This window comes from Hyalella azteca, unplaced genomic scaffold (assembly GCF_000764305.2).
Source record: "Hyalella azteca isolate HAZT.00-mixed unplaced genomic scaffold, Hazt_2.0.2 contig15086, whole genome shotgun sequence".
NCBI classification, from domain to species: domain Eukaryota; kingdom Metazoa; phylum Arthropoda; class Malacostraca; order Amphipoda; family Hyalellidae; genus Hyalella; species Hyalella azteca.
The window spans coordinates 765-18462 of NW_025944951.1; the positions used below are offsets into that span (position 1 = coordinate 765).

A 17698-nucleotide genomic window follows, 5' to 3' on the forward strand; every position below is an offset into this window, starting at 1 on the left:
GTATTGACCCACCTGAGAAGGGCATCACAGTGTTGAGGAAGGCAAGAGTGAGTGTGGTGGGCAGCACCACAGCCAACAGCAACAACAACATCACATTCTCCTTCCCTACCATCTTAGTTATATAGTTATAGTTCCATTGTATGTTTAGTTACAGTTGCATTGGCTGTTTAAGTTATAGTTTTATTGGCTGTTTAAAATATAATTTCATTGGCTCTTTAACCTACACTTTCATTGTATGTTTAAGTTACACTTCTACTGTCTGTTTAAGTTGCAGTTTCATTGTCTGTTCAAGTTATAGTTTTATTGTCTGTTTAAGCAACAGTGTCATTTGCTGTTTAAGTTACGGTTTCATTATCTCTTTGAGCTATAGTTCCACTATCTGTGTAAGTTACAGTTCCACTGTCTGTTCAAGTTATAGTTGAACTATCTCTTTAAGTTACACTTCCACTATGTGTTTAACACGTTGACTACGTATTGGTACATATGCGTACCACGAAATGTATTTCTCCTGGTACATAATTCAGGGTTGCCAGATGGCATAAAAAACGGCCAATTAAGTCAGTGAACAAAAAGGGCAAAAAGGCCTATAACTCAATTTGTACTAGTATATTTGTAGGTTCTGGTGTAAAAATTCAATTTTTTTATTTAATTAGGAAGCTTTTATAAAAGGAAGTGCTCCTTAAAACCACTATCGTAAATTTTAGCCGACCACCTAAATTGAAAAACTAAATCGTGGAATTTGTCTGGTAAAAAAAGAAAGTCTGGCAACCCTGTTCCATAATAGTACTAGAAAAATGAAACAAAAGTACAAGATGAAGCAATCGTAGTCAACGTGTTAAGCGACAGTTTCATTGCCTCGTAACTTGTAGTTCCATTATTGAGATGCACGTCGTTAACAACAATATGTTTGTCTGATGACGTGAGGCTGGAATTAAAAGGGTAACTGAAACAGTCCAAAATTGTGCCCTGGAAAAAGTCTAGCCTAATCGCGCAATAGTGAAAAACATTAAAAATTATCCAAATAAATAGACACAGAGACTTGCCTCATCTGCCTACTCATCACAGTTAGAAGAATTTTTCAAATATTAAAATTAGGATATATGATAATTAACTTAGCATAAGGCGGAAGTAAAAGAAAAATTGTTGAGAAAACTTAAGGTAAGAGCACTTAGGCTTAAAGTAATCCAGTGAAGTGTAGTGAAGGCATACACGCTCCACACACATGTGTGGTGACAGCCATAGCATATTAGTAAGTTATTAATATCCTTTAATAAAACTATTGATATTTTAATGATCGCATATTAGTAAGCTATTAATATCCTTTAATAAAACTATTGATATTTTAATGATCGCATATTACTAAGCTATTAATATCCTTTAATAAAACTATTAATATTTTAATGATCGCATATTAGTAAGCTATTCATATCCTCTAATAAAACTATTATAGATATTTTAATGAAATTCTACAAATGAACATGAATGCTTCATGTAGAACATTCATCATTCATGATATTTACGAAGGAAATCCTTTTTACTCAAAGAAAAGCATTCAGATTTTATAAAATGTATTCCGAGTTAAGAGACTAACTTACAAACTAATTTCCTTTGTAAATCAAGACGTTGTCAGATGGTACGGTTCAAAAAATAATGATAATAATCATAAATAAATGTTATCGTTTTTCCATGGCAGTTTGTTGTTAATCATTAAATTCCGTGAATCATTTTTTAATGCAATACATAATTGCTGATAAAAACAATCAATAATTATTATTAAATGTTATCGTTTTTTCATGGCAGTTTGTGGTTAATCATTAAATCACGTGAATCCTTTTTTTATGGGCAATACAATTATTGCTCATCAATATAATCAATAATTACCAATCAATATAATCAATAATTGCTGATCAATATAATCAATAAATGCTGCCAATCAAAGTATAAAGTCGAGATAGTAAATTTAAAGAATGTGTTAGAGAATCACTCATGAATGTGATTGCTTGTGAGCGAATATCTGCCTGATGGTGAGCCACAAAGTTTGTTCACAATGTTCACAATAAAACTTCTTAGCGTTGGAGTTGCCAGATGCTGCACTGTCACCATCTTCGTCAACGCCAGGCCGTTTGTTGACAGTAGGTTGACAGTTCACTATATGATTCATGCGACCTAGAGTCGTGCAGTACAGTTCTTGTTGACATTCAGGGCACAAAGAATGTACGTCAGTTAGAGTCGTGACTGTACAGCGAGTGTCCAGAAGACTGTTGTACGTGAGGTACTCAGTGAGAACCATGCCACCAGTACTCTCATGTTGAGTACAGCTGAGTCCTGTGAATGGGTTAGGATCCAAGACCGCGTCCTCCATGCCAGGTCCTTTATGAAGAACTTTAACGTCTGCGGCCACAAGTCGACGTTGTGAATGTAGAGGTTCTTCTAAGTAGAACTCAATGAGACCATGAGAGAGAACTCGCTCAAGCTTACCTGATGACGTTAAAAGTTCTAGCTCGTCTGCATCAGGTTTGCTAAGTTGAAGTTTAAGTTCTAGTAACTCATTCCATTGAGTGCGCAACTTGACTGCTTGTATCACCAAGTTTTGTGCTACGGACGCTTCAGGGAATCGCAGTTCAATGAACTTATCAAACACCATAACTGATAAGTCTGCATTAGTGTCGATGTTATTGGCAAACATCATCAGGGTTTGTACAGTAGGTGCACGGAATGTGTTCATGAGGAACACTTTATTGGTCTCCAACAGTGACACGTAAATAAGAACTTGTTGTCTGGTCGCAGCCGGGGACCTAGAGTTGAACTCGGGTAGTTCAACGATGTCGGAGTCAACCACGGCGAGAACATCAGGATGTTTAGCGAACACACTTGTAGGGTGTAGGGTAGCGAAAGGTTTATTCGGTGTATGGAACATTTGTTCACTGTTCGCTTTATACGTGTTATGTTCATCAGCAATAGCAACGTTGGGGTACAGCGCGCTGCTTAGGATAATCTTGAGCATAATCACGTCTTTGAAACTACGCACGTCGGCGTTTTTCAAGAGCAACTCGAGCTGTTTCGGGTCATGTTTCAGGTTGAAGTCGACATGTTTGACGTCGACAGCGTCAGTTTCAGGGTCAGACAGTGCAGCCCCGTCGTTATCTACCTTCAGGACCTTCACTTGACGGGTAGACTGTAGATCTACTTTGTTCTTAAGGGCGCGTAGCTGCTGTAGCTCACCGTGTCTACGGCTGCGTTCAGCTGCTGTGCTACAGCGGCCTACAGACGGCGACTCGTGCAGCTTGCTTTCCTGTAACATCCGTTTAATATATTGTTTACCCACATGAACACAGCCTACGTGTTAACCCACATAAATCAATAATTTGGAGTGATCCTCATATTTATACAATTTGAATGCTATAGTTCAGGATTGTGTTTAATATTTATTATCTTATTAAATATTATTATTACTACAATTATCAATAATCTATTATTACAAATTATCAAATACTTATATTGTTCAAAAACCTAAAATTGATGTGCATCTAGACCTATAATGTTAAACCACATGAACACAGCCTACATGTTAACATACATAAAGAAATAATTTATAGCAATTCTCATATTTATAAAATTTGTAATAGTTCACAATTGTATGGAGCACCTGGAGCAGACGGGTGAAGTGTAACCTATATAAATTAATAATTTGGAGTAACACTCATATTTATACAATTTGAATGCTATAATTCAGGACTGTATGGAGCAACCTAGATGGAGCATCCAGTTCACCTGGAGCAGACGGGTGAACTGTAACCCACATAAATTAATAATTTGGAGTAATTCTAATATTTATATAATTTGAATGCTGCTATAGTTCAGAATTATATGGTTGGAGTAATTCTTATATTTATACAATTTGAATGCTATACTTCAGGATTGTATGGAGCACCTGGAGCAGACGGGTGAACTGGTGCCGCAGTTTGGAGAGCTCGTAGAAACGTTGCTCCTCCAGGCCCCTCGTCCTGCACCAGCGCCTGGAGTCTCCTCCTCTGCTCCACTTCTGCTCCAGCCAGCCCCTGCACCATGGAGATGGAGATAGACTGTACACTGTACATGTTATCTGCTCCAGCCAGCCCCTGCACCATGGAGATGGAGAAAGAGTGTACGCTGAACATGTTACATGCTCCACTTCTGCTCCAGCCAGCCCCTGCACCATGGAGATGAGTACATGGAGGAGAGAATGTACATGTTACCTTACACATGTACTTAAGTCTCCCACTATACATAGCAACTGCTAACAGTACTGTACAGTGTACAATATATTCACGAGTTATCCTCTATACGCGACTGTACTAGCAGCACAGCGACTGTACCTGCTGCACAGCGACTGTACCTGCAACACAGCGACTGTACCTGCAGCACAGCGACTGTACCTGCAGCACAGCGACTGTACCTGCAGCACAGCGACTGTACCTGCAGCACAGCGACTGTACCTGCAGCACAGCGACTGTACCTGCAGCACAGCGACTGTACCTGCAGCACAGCGACTGTACCTGCAGCACAGCGACTGTACCTGCAGCACAGCGACTGTACCTGCAGCACAGCGACTGTACCTGCAGCACAGCGACTGTACCTGCAGCACAGCGACTGTACCGGCAGCACAGCGACTGTACCTGTACGCGTTCAGTAGCGTAAAAGGGTCTCCCTGGAGAGACAGTAGCTCCTGTACAGCCGCCGCACAGTCAGGGTCTCGCTCAGCCCTGTTGGTGAACACCGACTGTACGCTCATAGCCGCAGCCAGCGACAGCGTCGTCTCGGCCTGTACAGTCCAATTACATCAATAATATTACTCATATATTCACAATAGTACAGTCATTTCACAGCTATAGTGTTTATAATATTACTTCATCAATAATATTACTAATAGTATATTCACGATAGTACAGTCATTTCAAAGCACCAGTATTTATAATATTACTAATGTATTCACGATCGTACAGTCATTACAAAGCACTAGTATTCATGATATAACAGTCAAGTTAGAGAAATAATAATGTTAACAAATGCGTCGTCTCGGCCTGTAAATCCAATTACATCGATAATATTACTCATATATTCACGATCGTACAGTCATTTGACAGCAATAGTATTTATAATATAACGATCAAATTAGACAAATATTGTTAATAATATTCTCAAGAAATAACAGCAGACAAATTATTTGTTTTCGTTATAGAAAACACTAAAGATAACATATATATAATGCTATAGATAACAATAAAAATAACAGATATAACGTTATAGATAATACTAAAGATAATGTATAAATAACGTCATTGGTTAAAAATGAAAGAAAAAACCGCAACGAATAATAGAATAAATGCCAGAAATCCTCGCAATGCAGTCATGAACAATAAGAGTTACAGGTCTCCACAATCTCCTAGAAAACATGTGAGCCTCCCGTTGCCTAAATTTATTCTTTATTGGACATAAATTTCAAAAATGACGGCAACTGACAAGAAGATTAGAACAATAGAGAGCAGTCCATCAGCAGCAATAACTAGCAGCAAAAGATAGCAGTAACTTCGAGAGCGAGACCTTCAGGATTGAGACATATCACAACGAGAGAAGGAAGAGACTGTGCAAGATCCCCCCTACGTAACAGATCCGCAGTCAGATTTCAATCCCTGCGGGAAGGATCACTTTCCGTGGCAGGACCAAGGCTGTTCAACGCCCTACCAAAGGATCTAAGAGAGGGGGAGTTCACCCTGGAGACCTTCAAGAGACAACTAGACGTGTTCCTGAGCACAATCCCAGATCGACCTCCCTTGCAACACTACCAGAATTAGGTATTAATTACGACTTCTAATTAGGTGTTAATTACGACCTCTAATTAGGTGTTAATCACCACGTTTAATATAATTAAAATTCGGAATAATTTATTCAATGATCATCTAACTTTTTAAGTGCGGACAATACCTATCCTCTGGACAAACATTTTGGCTTAGGAATTTTGCGGCTCAATAAAGACGAAATAGTCGTAAAATCGTACGAATTTCAATAAAATGGCTCATTTTACGACCTTAACAACACTGTAAATATGAATGCGACTAAATACTGAGGAGTATTACTTAATAAACATAGGTAATTAATTTGTAACAAACTATAAATATGGATTTGACAAAATGAATTTGCCACGTTCATACGTGACAAATTCATAAATGAATGTGACAAAATATTAATATTAATTAATAAACATAAATAATTTTAAATGCATCTCACTGGTGACGGCGGCAAGGCCCTTGAGGGAGCGTAGGGAGGCCTCGAGGCTCTCCATGGAGGGGGGCTGGATGAAGGGGAAGAGTCGCACGTCAGGCAGCCCCATGGAGATCATCTGGAGCACGATGGAGTCCAGGGGCACGCGCTGGATCTCTGGAGTACTGTACGCGTCGAAGCTCCTGTACTGCTCCTCTGAGTACAGCCGGAAGCAAACGCCGGGGCCTGTGGGATGAAGGGGTTTATGAATATATGAAAATAATGGGTAGAGAAGGGGGTAGGGATAAAGATATTGAATAAAGATAATAGCAGGAAAAGGTTCGTAGAGATAAAGATAATAACAAGGGAAGGGTAGTAGAGACTGGGTGAAGGTAATAACAAGGGAAGGGTAGTAGTAGTAGAGACTCGATAAAGATAATAACAAGGGAAGGGTAGTAGAGACTAAGAAAAGATAATAACAAGGGAAGGGTAGTAGAGACTTGGTGAAGATAACCTACAGATTGTTTTTTTTTTGGCATCACAATGCTATATTTATTAGGTTTGGCATCTCATAAGCAGTTATTAGGGGCGACTGCTACAATTATTAAAATATTAGTACCATTTTAAAACCTTAACTGTAATATTTAAAAGCTTTTAATTTGTAGATTATTCAATATAAATCTGGAGATATTTAACAGCAACATAGAGGTCAAGAGTGAGAGTTTACTCTTTTTTTTTACTTTACTCTTTTTTTTAGTTTACTCATTTTTTTAATTTACTCTTTTTTTTAAGAGTTTGCTCTTTTTTTCGAGAGCGCACAACGTACCTGTTCGTCCAGCTCGCCCCTTGCGTTGCTCCGCGGGGCGCGGACGCCTGGCTTTAAAAGCTTTTAATTTATTGATTATTTAATATAAGTCTGGAGGATATTTTACATGCAACATAGAAGTTAAGAACTCAGAACTTGCCTGTTCATCCAGCTGGCCCCTTGCGTTGCTCAAGCTTTTAATTTGTAGAGCATTTAATAATTTAATAGAAATCTGGAAATATTTTACAAGCAACATAGAAGTCCAAAACTCAGAACTTGCCTGTTCGTCCGTTAGGTTCGGTCTCTCAATGCTATAATTATTAAAATATTACTGTCATATTAAAGCAGTAACTGTAATATTTAACGGCATTAATTTGTTGATTATTTAATATAAATCTAGAGATATTTTACAAGCAACATAAAAGTTACGAGCGCAGAACTTGCCTGTTCGTCCAGCTCGCCCTTTGCGCTGCTCCGCGGAGGCTTGGCTGACCCAGAACTCCTTAAGTCTCTGCATTTTACACGCAGCGTCGTAACTCATTTCCTTAACCTTGCCGGAGTCAACCACGAACCGAACTCCATCGATGGTAACCGACGTCTCAGCGATGTTTGTGGACACGACACACTTGCGGACACCTTCAGGAGGCACGTCAAAGACACGTTCCTGGTCTGCCACGGATAAGTTTGAGTGTAGGGGCATTACGATCCAACGTTTGGTCTGTTGGGCGTAAAGTTTCGCTGCCTCCACGACCGTGCTGATCTCGCTGAATCCACTGAGAAAAATCAACACGTCTCCTCTTTCGTCTTCCGGGTATTTGTTGTCAATGAGTTGAAGTACCCGAACGTATGGAGCTGGGTTCAGTTTATCCGATTTTGTGGTCATTTCCAGCATGGGGATAGGGAAGTACTGGAGCTGGATAGGGTATAGTCTACCAGGCACTTGGATCACAGGGGCTTTACCGAGGAAGTATTTACTGAAGAGGTCTAGGTTGATGGTAGCCGACATTAGGATTATCTTAAGACTGCTGCGCTGCAGGAGTAAACATTTCACCACCCCCAGCAGGAAGTCCGTGTGTAGGTGACGTTCGTGGATCTCGTCTAGAATGATGACGTCGTAGGCAGCGAGGGCGGCATCAGAGTTCACCTGACGTAGGAGCAGGCCCTCCGTCAGGAACACGATCTTCGTGCGGTCTGACGTGCGCCGCTCGAACCTTAAATATAAAAAAGATAAAAAATACATTCTAGGTCTATATAGTAAAAAAAGAAATTAAAAGTAATACAGCCTTAGGAAAATCATTTCGATGAAAGAAAAATTACGTTTTGATGCAAAAAATTTAATATATTTTGAATGTTAATTTGAGATCTGCAATTTCTTGAATTAGAACTCACAGCGAATTTGAATTCTTCAGAAACACAGAGAAAGAAGCTTCTACCAAGCATATCATATTCGGTAATCATTGGTTTAAATAATTAATTTAAACATAGATGATAACCTGCAAGTATCTCTATTACCATGAAATGGCATAGCAAGATGTTGCTTAATAAGTAAAATACTTGCATCACACTACAAAAAATATTGGTCCACGCTGATAACATGGGTCACAGTTGAGACAAACTTGCAAGCTACATCTCTTACTAGCATTATATATATTTATTTCATTCCTCCACCTGCCATTGACTTAGCAACTAGATAATTGCACTACATATTTATATACGAGGTAAATCTATTTACTTTAAGTATATTTCCCTCATTCCTCCACCTACCATTGACTTACAACTTAATAATTGCACTACATATTTATATACGAGGTAAATGCCTCCATCTAACATTGACTTACATATGTACCCTGCTGCCATCAGGTACATATTTATATATGAGGTAAATATATTTACCTTAAGTATATTTCCCTCATTCCTCCACCTAACCATTGACTTACCAAGTAAATAATTGCACTATTGACTAACATAGTAAATAATTACAATACAAACACGTGGTCCCACCTGATCTGGAAGCCGACCTGCGCGCCGTGCTCGTTGAGCGTCTCGTGCGACACGCGCTTACAGAGCGCGATGCAGGCGATACGTCGGGGCTGTGTACACGCCACCCTGCTGTACCCTGCCTGCATCAGGTACTGGGGCACCTGCATCACATGTTACAGCTGTACCCTGCCTGCATCAGGTACTGGGGCACCTGCATCACCAATTATGGCATTCACATCACACGTAGTTATTTCTTTACAGTTTTCCGGTACAACACACACATGCAACGTCCTATATTGCCGTCAAATATTACGGGTAGTTAAAGATTTTTTTTTGTAGGTTTGATGAGAGACAGGTTTACTGCACTGGATAAACTGAATGATAGGGAATAATTATTTTACGATTAGTACGTACCTACAAGGAACCTTTTAACACCGTGACATGATTTTTATAAGTGGTAATAGATAGTTTACAATAATGTTAAAAAAAGCTAAGCAATTAGTTATAAGGCTCTGTGACATGGCAGGGTTATCCTGCAAGGTCAAAAGCAGCAGATGTTATATGTAAATTTGTTTTAATCAGGTATTTGCTTATTTCTTGATCACGCCGCCAAATTACTAAAACTTCATGCCTGTGATATATGTTTTTATTTCCTATCATGTTGCAATGTGCAACCAATAGACCCAGTCATTTGCACTCATGTGTTGTTTTGTTGATGGTGATTCAGTCAGTTGGCATATTAACATTACGGATTTTTTTACGATTATGGCAGTGTTTAAGATTATGAGTTGGAGACAAGTTTTGTGAGAATGGAATTCTATAAGAAACTGAATATGAGCAGTAAAGAAGAAAATATTATACGTGTTCTCTACGCCCTCCTTGGACGCCATAGAAATTTCAAAATCGGCTCGCTACCTCAATTATTTACAGTAGTTTACTTTTCAATTAATACGGTATACACCCACTTTTTGTGGCTCTTAGCTCCGTGATACAAACCCATCATACAGAGTGCTAACAATCTATTTAACAAATAATTGGAGTTTTAGGAATTGTAAAAATTAAAAATTCATAGAAAAAGTTGCAAATAAGCTTTGTAAAAATATCTTTACCTGAGTGGACTTGCCACAGCCTGTGTCCCCAGCAACGATGACGATGCTGTTGTCTGCCACGGTCTGCAAGATGGCGTCTCTGTATCCTGCTATCGGAAGTTCTTTTTGACACTTGCGCAGCTTTTGCAACTTCTCGAAGCTCTTTTTTTGGTTGAAGTTGAGATAAAGAAGTATTATCGTGATAAACTCTTCGATTCTCTTCCTAGAAAGTCGTTTCTTCTTGTCTTCCAAATCCCGCGGAGGCAAACGTCGAATTAGAGAGTCAACAGTTACGTCTTTGAAGCCAAAATTTACTAAATATTTGTTATCAAATCTTGTTGGTAATTCAAACTTTTCAGTCAACTTAGCAGTCTTGTCACCGCGAGGTTTTTCTTTGTTGATATTTTTATCCAGAATTCTTTTGAGTTTTTTCTGCTTCTTTAGAGTTTGGTATTTCTTGAGGAACTTGAAGAAGTCTTGGTACTGTTCACTGCCACGCTGTATGACGTCATTATCCTTAAAGAACATTTGATTCAACTCCCACTTGTGGTTCTCCCACTCAAACATGACCTCTTCTTCTGAATCAACTTCTTCAGAATCTGATTTATTGTTAGAATAATATTTACCTTGCTCACTTGTTGATCCATGCATAACATGAGAACGTCTTTCATAATCATTATTATCTTTATGGCTACATCTGTCTTGCGTATCACTGTTGGCAGTCTCGCGTGTGTCCCGATATTTGTCACGTCTGCTGCGTTTGCTACGATGTTTTGTTTTTAATGGAGAACTGGAACCTTCACTGGAGCTGGAATGTCGTCTTCTCCGGCGTTCTTCATCATCAAATGATCTTTTCTCCTTCCATGACGCTGTTCTCTTGCTCTTCTCACTGTGAAATGACCTCTTCTCTTCATCATAAGATGACTTTTTCTCTTCATAATAAGATGACTTCTTCTCTTCATAATAAGATGACCTCCTTGTTTCATCATAAGATGACCTCTTCTCTACATCATAAGATGACCTCTTCTCTTCATAATAAGATGACCTCCTTGCTTCATCATAAGATGACCTCCTCTCTTCATCGTAAGATGACTTCTTCTCTTCATCATAAGATGACTTCTTCTCTTCGTAATGAGATGACCTCCTCTCCTTATCACCACGTTCATTATTTTTGTGATGATCGTCATGGGAGCCCGAACTTGTTCTTTGATTGCCATGACGGCTGTGATTCATGTCCATTTTACTGACATTCATGTTTGAAAATTTCCCTTAATGAATGAAATAAAATGTGTTTTTTTTAAGTGTAGAAGTTGATAAGGAGATAACTAGAGGGCATCAAGTTTTTTTTTTTTAGTTTTAGAAATGAAAACTTAACTATTTGCTTATGAAATCCGACTTGAATCTAATGAATAACGAAATAATTTTTAGCAGAAATATGTGGTTGCAATTAGTGTGGAGTTTAAATTAGTTCCAATTTGTGTTCTCAATTTCTTGTAGAGATTTCTGACAAAAACTGAACACAATCTTGCCAGATTTATCGGTTGTAAAATCTTCAGGCGTATCTGAGGAGAAAATATGAAATTTTGAGAGAATTTTGTAATGGGAAGAATTGAAATTGACTTAACAATTACATTGCCTGCAGGTCTGAAACACAGGAACAACTATGACTATATAAAAATATCAATGGCAGTTTTTGTTAATGTCTTAATGAGTCAATGGCACTGCTATTATTATGCTAGTAGTATATAGTATTGCAACTATTTGTTGATAGAAAATATTAATGCATTAGGGGGAATGCAATACATTTTCTTGATGAAAATTTATTTAGTAGATTCATTTTTGCAATAGTTGTTCCCAGTAGCAACAGGCACCATTGCCATTATATTGATATTCTAAGATGTATTTTTTCTGTGTGTATTTTTTCTGTGTACTTAAATTAGTTATTTAATGCAAGCAATCCTAATAAAAAAATATAACTCAGTGCTCACTGCAGTGAGTGAGAGATTGCATCTTCTTGTCGACGAAAACATGAAGTCACGGACGGACGGACGGACAGACAGATATGGTGAGCACAATAGTGCATTTTTTTCATAAATGAGAAAATGCACTAAAAATGAATAAATCTTTTGTTGTAAGCATGAATGAAAATTTTTATACTTAATTGTCATCCCATGTCACATGCATTTTGCACCATGAGCACCAGATGACTGCTAAACTACCAGTATTATATGAAAGCCCCACCTTTTTTTTAGAAGAGGCAGAATTGAGGCATGAGCTTTGTCATGGGAGACCAAATATTTTATAGCTGTTGTAATCTTTAAAATTTAAACAAGTCAAAGACTGTTTAGCAACAGAGCAAAAACTGTAAGAAGGACTTGTAAGAACACAAGAAAAGACAACCTTACTGAGTTTTCCTTCATCTAGGAGCTCAAATCAAGAGAAATAATTACATTTCTATTTAGCCTAGTTGGATTTTCTTGCTTGCCAACTGTCAAAATTATCTACAAAAATCAAGGATTGAATTACTATTCAGACATCCAGACATGAAACAGAGACTGTGAAAACAAGAATAAATTGAATTCAAAGTGAAAAAGTGTATAATTTTATAATTAAATGAAATTACCTCCACTTCTGCCTGCAGAGAGGGCACTGCTCACGTGGCTCCTGTGCCTTCAACCACTTTGCCATGCAGTGGATATGAAAGCAGTGAGTGCACTGACCCCACACCACAGGACACGTCTCTCCTGGCCACTTGCAGTATGGGCAGCAACTGTAAATACGTCCAGATTATATAATTTGAAGATTTAACTATATTTACAAGTGGAAAATGAGACAACTGATTCTGATAATTTGTTAAACATGTTTCTTTACAAATGGAGAGTTGGCCAAATAAGTTTTCATAGCTTTCCAAACTATATAATATCAAACAGATTCTCTTGAAAATTATGGGTAAAAATTGTGGCACCATGAGAAGTTCCCCCATAAAAAATGGGAATTAAAATATATTTGCTTTAATTTTAATGATGGAAATTGGACAATGGCTGCATAGATGGGTGGAAGTATCAATGGGCACAGGAAGGGAACATAACTTCTTTCCAAGCTGTGACTAAAGATTTCTAGAGCAAAGAGATTTCTGCTAGACGAATGAACTGCAATCTAATTTTTGATAACGGTATACACAACTGAGCTACATGATTTTAAGTTTATCAAATAAAGGATTGTGAAGCTGTAAAATTTTAGGTAAAAGTCAGGATTTTTTTTTCATCTTGCATGAACACAGTCAGTTCTGGATCATTTATGTATGGTTGCCTTTGCCCTATTTTGTAGCTTAGAGAAATTCTGTAATTAAAATTTTTGTGCAAATAAATCAAATAAGTGGCTCCATTTAAAAAATTATTCATTCTTAGTCTTTTTTCTACTTAGTTTTCTAGCTTAGTTTGAGAGCTTTTATGCCTTGAACTTTAGAGCAAGTAAATCTATTTAGAGGCAACATAAAAAATGTTAGAAATTTCTTTCTATCCAATTTTCTCTCTGCAAGTGTTTAGTTATACAGTATAGTTATGGTCACCTATATTTGGCTCTGAAATAAGCAGAAAAATACCCTATTTTTGTGAAGAATTAAGGAAAAAGCAAGGGCCATAAAAATGAGTGAAATAAACCAGAAGCTTGGGCCTTTCCATCTCATTCACTGGTGGCTTCTATCCCATTTGCCAGAATATGATAGTATTGCGCAAACTGTGCAGCAGGTTGGAATTCTAGGGTAGTACGGTATATAGAGCTTTTGTCATTTTTGGGTGGATGCATGTCAATCTCCAGACTGTGATTGGTTGGTAAGATTGTGATGTCATCCTCTCCAGACTCTGAATGGTTGTGAGATTGTGATGTCATCCTCTCCTGACTCAGAATGGTTGTGAGATTGTGATGACATCCTCTCCAGACTCTAAATGGTTGTGAAATTATGATGTCATCCTCTGCAGACTGTGATTGTTGTGCCCAATATGCTCCGTGTTATGGTTAATTTAATACCAATCTTGAATTTCAGCCTGCAGTGCACAGTCTTTGGCTTCAGCCAAAATCTCCCAAAAAATTACATCTTCCTAAGTGTCATGGAGATGTAGATTTTGATGCTGATGTGTGGGCTAAGATCCTGAATAATTTACTCTATTTCCACTCTGGAATATTGGAGAGAATTTTCAAAAAATTACTTGTAAAAACTTTTATTTTGCAAGAGATTTTGAAAATCACAGGTAAAAATGAGTTATTTTTCTTTTTTAAATAGAAGAAATTAGGTGAGGGTTATTAAAACAGGTGAAAATAACAAAATGAAAAAACAGCCATGGTCATAGACGTGTTTGTCTAATTCATGGGTAACTTTTGCCTGATTTTCTATAATGGCTCACTTTTAGCATAATGGCACTTGGCAGAAATGCGCTATTTTCTTGAATTTTTGTTGAAGAAATTAGGTAATGGGCCATAGAAATGGATAAAACTGTTTGCAAGCAAAAGCATTATTGTCAGTTACATTTGCAAGAAACTTCTGTCTAGCTAATTTTTCAGTTTTGGATAAAATGTAAGCTTTTTGCCTAACTCAATAATTGAGAAGAAACCATCTGTAAATTAGACTAAGACAAAAACAGCCTGAATCCAGCCAATTTCACCTTTTCTAGACTATGGCCCTTTCCATTTTCCAAATTTCTTCAGGGCTACATGGAAAAAATTTATAAAAAAAACTATTTTCACCTGTAATTTTCGAAACCACCTGTAAAACAATCATTTACCCAAAGTTTTAGGAAATTTCTGCCCAATATTCCAAATTGGTTAAACTCCTATAATCAAATACAACATAACAAAAAAATTAGGTTTAGCTAATAGGCTATATGGCTAAAAAATTTACCTTAGTTATTGCATATTTGTCAAAATTGATCAGGCAACCAGCTCCATCATTAGTAATAAAAATGAAACAATATTACTAAAAAGTATCAATATAATCGTTTGGTGCAACTAAATTTGAAAGTAGATTAAAACCTCAATTCAACAAGAATGAATAAATGACAAACAGGCAAAGTAACATAAAAAATATTTCAACTAAAAATAAATAATATCTGTGATGAATCATATATATCTACAATTGTTAAGTTAAACGCTACTTTAACATCAGACTGTCGGTAATCACTATTAATCACTTGCTTGTTAGCCTGAAGTTAGAAGATTCGCACGAAGTAAATTTTTCAGTCACACTGGTATTATTCCTACTTTTACATTTACTTACCCATGAAACGGTTGCCTGCAAATTCCGCAATTATCGTAATCGACTTTGTAGCTCCAGGTTCCAACTCCAGTCCACTTTTTGATCTTAACCTTCATTATTTCGACATAAAAATAGAGAAATACTGGGAGTTTTATAAAATAGAGAGACCAAATACGCACAGATCGGATGCACGTAAACAGTTTTCTGCTAAACACCGGAAAATATATGATTTCGCGGAGCTTTGCAATAGAATCGATGGTTTCGTTTCATATACCTAAAAATTAGGTTTCGCAGCAATTATTTAAACCCGTCAGGTTTCGTAAGACGTCTACCGACAGAAAAAAAATATGGTTGGTACTAAAAGTAATACCAGAGCAGAAGTCAGGCACAGCAACAATTTGCATATTAAATAAAAGTCTGAATTAAATAAAAGACCGCATTAATAGAAATATGTATGTATGATTGTTGATTAAATTCAAATAATGAACCCGGTTCTGATTATACAAGTTGACATAGCAGTACGCATGCCTATCATCTACTTTTCTTTTTTGCCATGCTATATTAATAATAAGAATAATAGCGGTTTCAGCGTTTAGTAGGCCGTAGAAATGCCGCCCATTCATAACATCGCGAACATTCACAGCTTGTTGCGGTCTCGAACTCGCAACTCACTGCTACAATGCTGCTGTGCTTAACCGCCCGGCCTCCTCGCCGATTCTGACCAGAAACTGGCGCACAGAGCTGGGATCGAACCCGCGCCTCTCTGCGCCAATCATGGTACTCTGAACTGTAAGCACGTGGCCACCCTGCTCAGAACACGTATGTTTAGGGCAGGATGTCCCTGTTGTTACAGTTCAAAGTACCAAGATTGGAGCTGAGAGGTTCGGGTTCGAGCCTAGCTCTGGGCGAAATTTGTCTGGTCAGAATCGGCGAGGAGGCCTGGCGGTTAGACAGAGCAAAATTGGAGCAATGAGTTGCGTGTTCGAGACCGCAACAAACTGTGAATGTTCGCGATGTTAAGAATGGGCGGCAGGTCTACCGCCTAATAAACGTTGAAACCATTGTTATTATAACTAATACCATTTATGCAATATTTCAAACAAATTTATACTATTTTTTAAATGACATTTGACACGCTTTGTCGTTCTTCTGTAATCTTTTATCACGCATGGATGTATTTTTCGAAATTAGAAGTATAATATTCATTAGATAAAAATTATTCGCATTTAAGTTGCATGAGAAATATTGTTTTAAATTTTGGAGACAATGGAGATTTAATGTTAGCAGGAAGCTGACTCCGACACTCGTGGCCATGCATTAATCAGCTTGATTTTTCAGAGGCTGCGCTCTCTTATCTCTTGGCTGCTTAATCATGCACTGCAACTCGAGCATTCTCATCTTGATACTTAAATTTGATACATGCATGATGCATGTAAAAGTCCGGGAGAAATATTGTCACTTGTTTTGGTCCGGGAGAAATATATGAAGGTTTGTAATAGAAAGACCTTATCCTTAATCTGCAATTGGAATATATTATTATCATAATATCAATAATTTAAAATTTATCAGTCATTGCGAGCACTTATATACTAAACTGTTTTTCCCCTCGCTGTATATACGTGATCATAACGGCTCTTCAAGTGTCAGCTGGACCGTGTATTTATTCAGTTCATGTACGACCTCGCTCAAGCCTTGCACCGCTACAAATATATTGATTATAATCGTTTAAGTTAAACACACGTCCATAGCTCCGAGGAAAATTTCGTTCACCTTGCATTTCTTTTCCAGTGCGATTTTGAAAATGTCATACTAGTTTCTACTGGACCAGTTCTGGAAGCTTGAACCGAAGACTTTCAATGAAAATCATTCTGAATTTAAAATTTTGTAATTTCCTTGCATTAGGTTCTTCAGGGCGGGAAATAAATTGCGGTGGTATCATGGTGGCGATTATTACGGCACTGGCGGCAGACAATAAATGTGATACGGTTTATTATTTTTATTGCAGCTGGTAAGCAATAATAGTTGTACCTTTCACAGGCTCATTGCGCCTGTGAAAGGCCGCTAGTCTGCTCGTCTGGATATTCCCTGCTTACGCCTGTGAAAGGCGCGAACAGTAAACGCTGTTCTCATGCCACTCTAACTGTAAATGTATAGAAATAAATACAAATTAAGATGATTTATTATGTAGTAAAATAATTTTTAATTTTTTAGTAGTGATGACATTATTTTTATTCCACAACGCGCATGGCAACAAAGAATGTCCCGACGTGCAGACAAGCGCATTTCTAAATCGGCCAACTGTGCCCAATTTTATAGAGCATGAAGAATATCGCGAACAAA

At 37.6% G+C, this 17698-nt stretch overlaps 2 protein-coding genes across 2 annotated transcripts; both read right to left on the reverse strand.

Moving 5' to 3' along the window:
- Positions 1 to 1555: 1555 nt before the first annotated feature.
- On the reverse strand, positions 1556 to 11364 carry LOC108680660 (probable ATP-dependent RNA helicase DHX34). The gene is made up of 8 exons (XM_018169540.2): positions 10132 to 11364; positions 9044 to 9183; positions 7487 to 8253; positions 6265 to 6483; positions 5567 to 5580; positions 4656 to 4801; positions 3932 to 4058; positions 1556 to 3292 (listed from the first exon to the last, which is right to left on the reverse strand). Exons 1-8 carry the CDS (start codon positions 11362 to 11364, stop codon positions 1985 to 1987), a joined length of 3954 nt encoding a protein of 1317 aa, XP_018025029.1. The 3' UTR covers positions 1556 to 1984.
- A 46-nt stretch (positions 11365 to 11410) lies between these two features.
- LOC108680669 (anaphase-promoting complex subunit 11) lies at positions 11411 to 15559 on the reverse strand. Its single transcript, XM_018169548.2, has 3 exons — positions 15380 to 15559; positions 12734 to 12880; positions 11411 to 11672 (listed from the first exon to the last, which is right to left on the reverse strand). Exons 1-3 carry the CDS (start codon positions 15472 to 15474, stop codon positions 11663 to 11665), a joined length of 252 nt encoding a protein of 83 aa, XP_018025037.1. The 5' UTR covers positions 15475 to 15559; the 3' UTR covers positions 11411 to 11662.
- Between the last annotated feature and the right edge of the window lie 2139 nt (positions 15560 to 17698).

Bases quoted from the DNA above. Each gene is read 5' to 3' on its own strand.
- LOC108680660 (XM_018169540.2), bottom strand. From the start codon at position 11,364: ATGAATGTCAGTAAAATGGACATGAATCACAGCCGTCATGGCAATCAA. The intron at 9,184-10,131 runs GTAAAGATATTT...CATGTGATGCAG, and splicing joins GCTGTGGCAAGTCCACTCAG to GTGCCCCAGTACCTGATGCA. The intron at 4,059-4,655 runs GTACAGTCGCTG...TCCATGGTGCAG, and splicing joins ACGCTACTGAACGCGTACAG to GGGCTGGCTGGAGCAGAAGT.
- LOC108680669 (XM_018169548.2), bottom strand. From the start codon at position 15,474: ATGAAGGTTAAGATCAAAAAGTGGACTGGAGTTGGAACCTGGAGCTAC. The intron at 12,881-15,379 runs GTAAGTAAATGT...ACGTATTTACAG, and splicing joins TGCAGGCAACCGTTTCATGG to TTGCTGCCCATACTGCAAGT.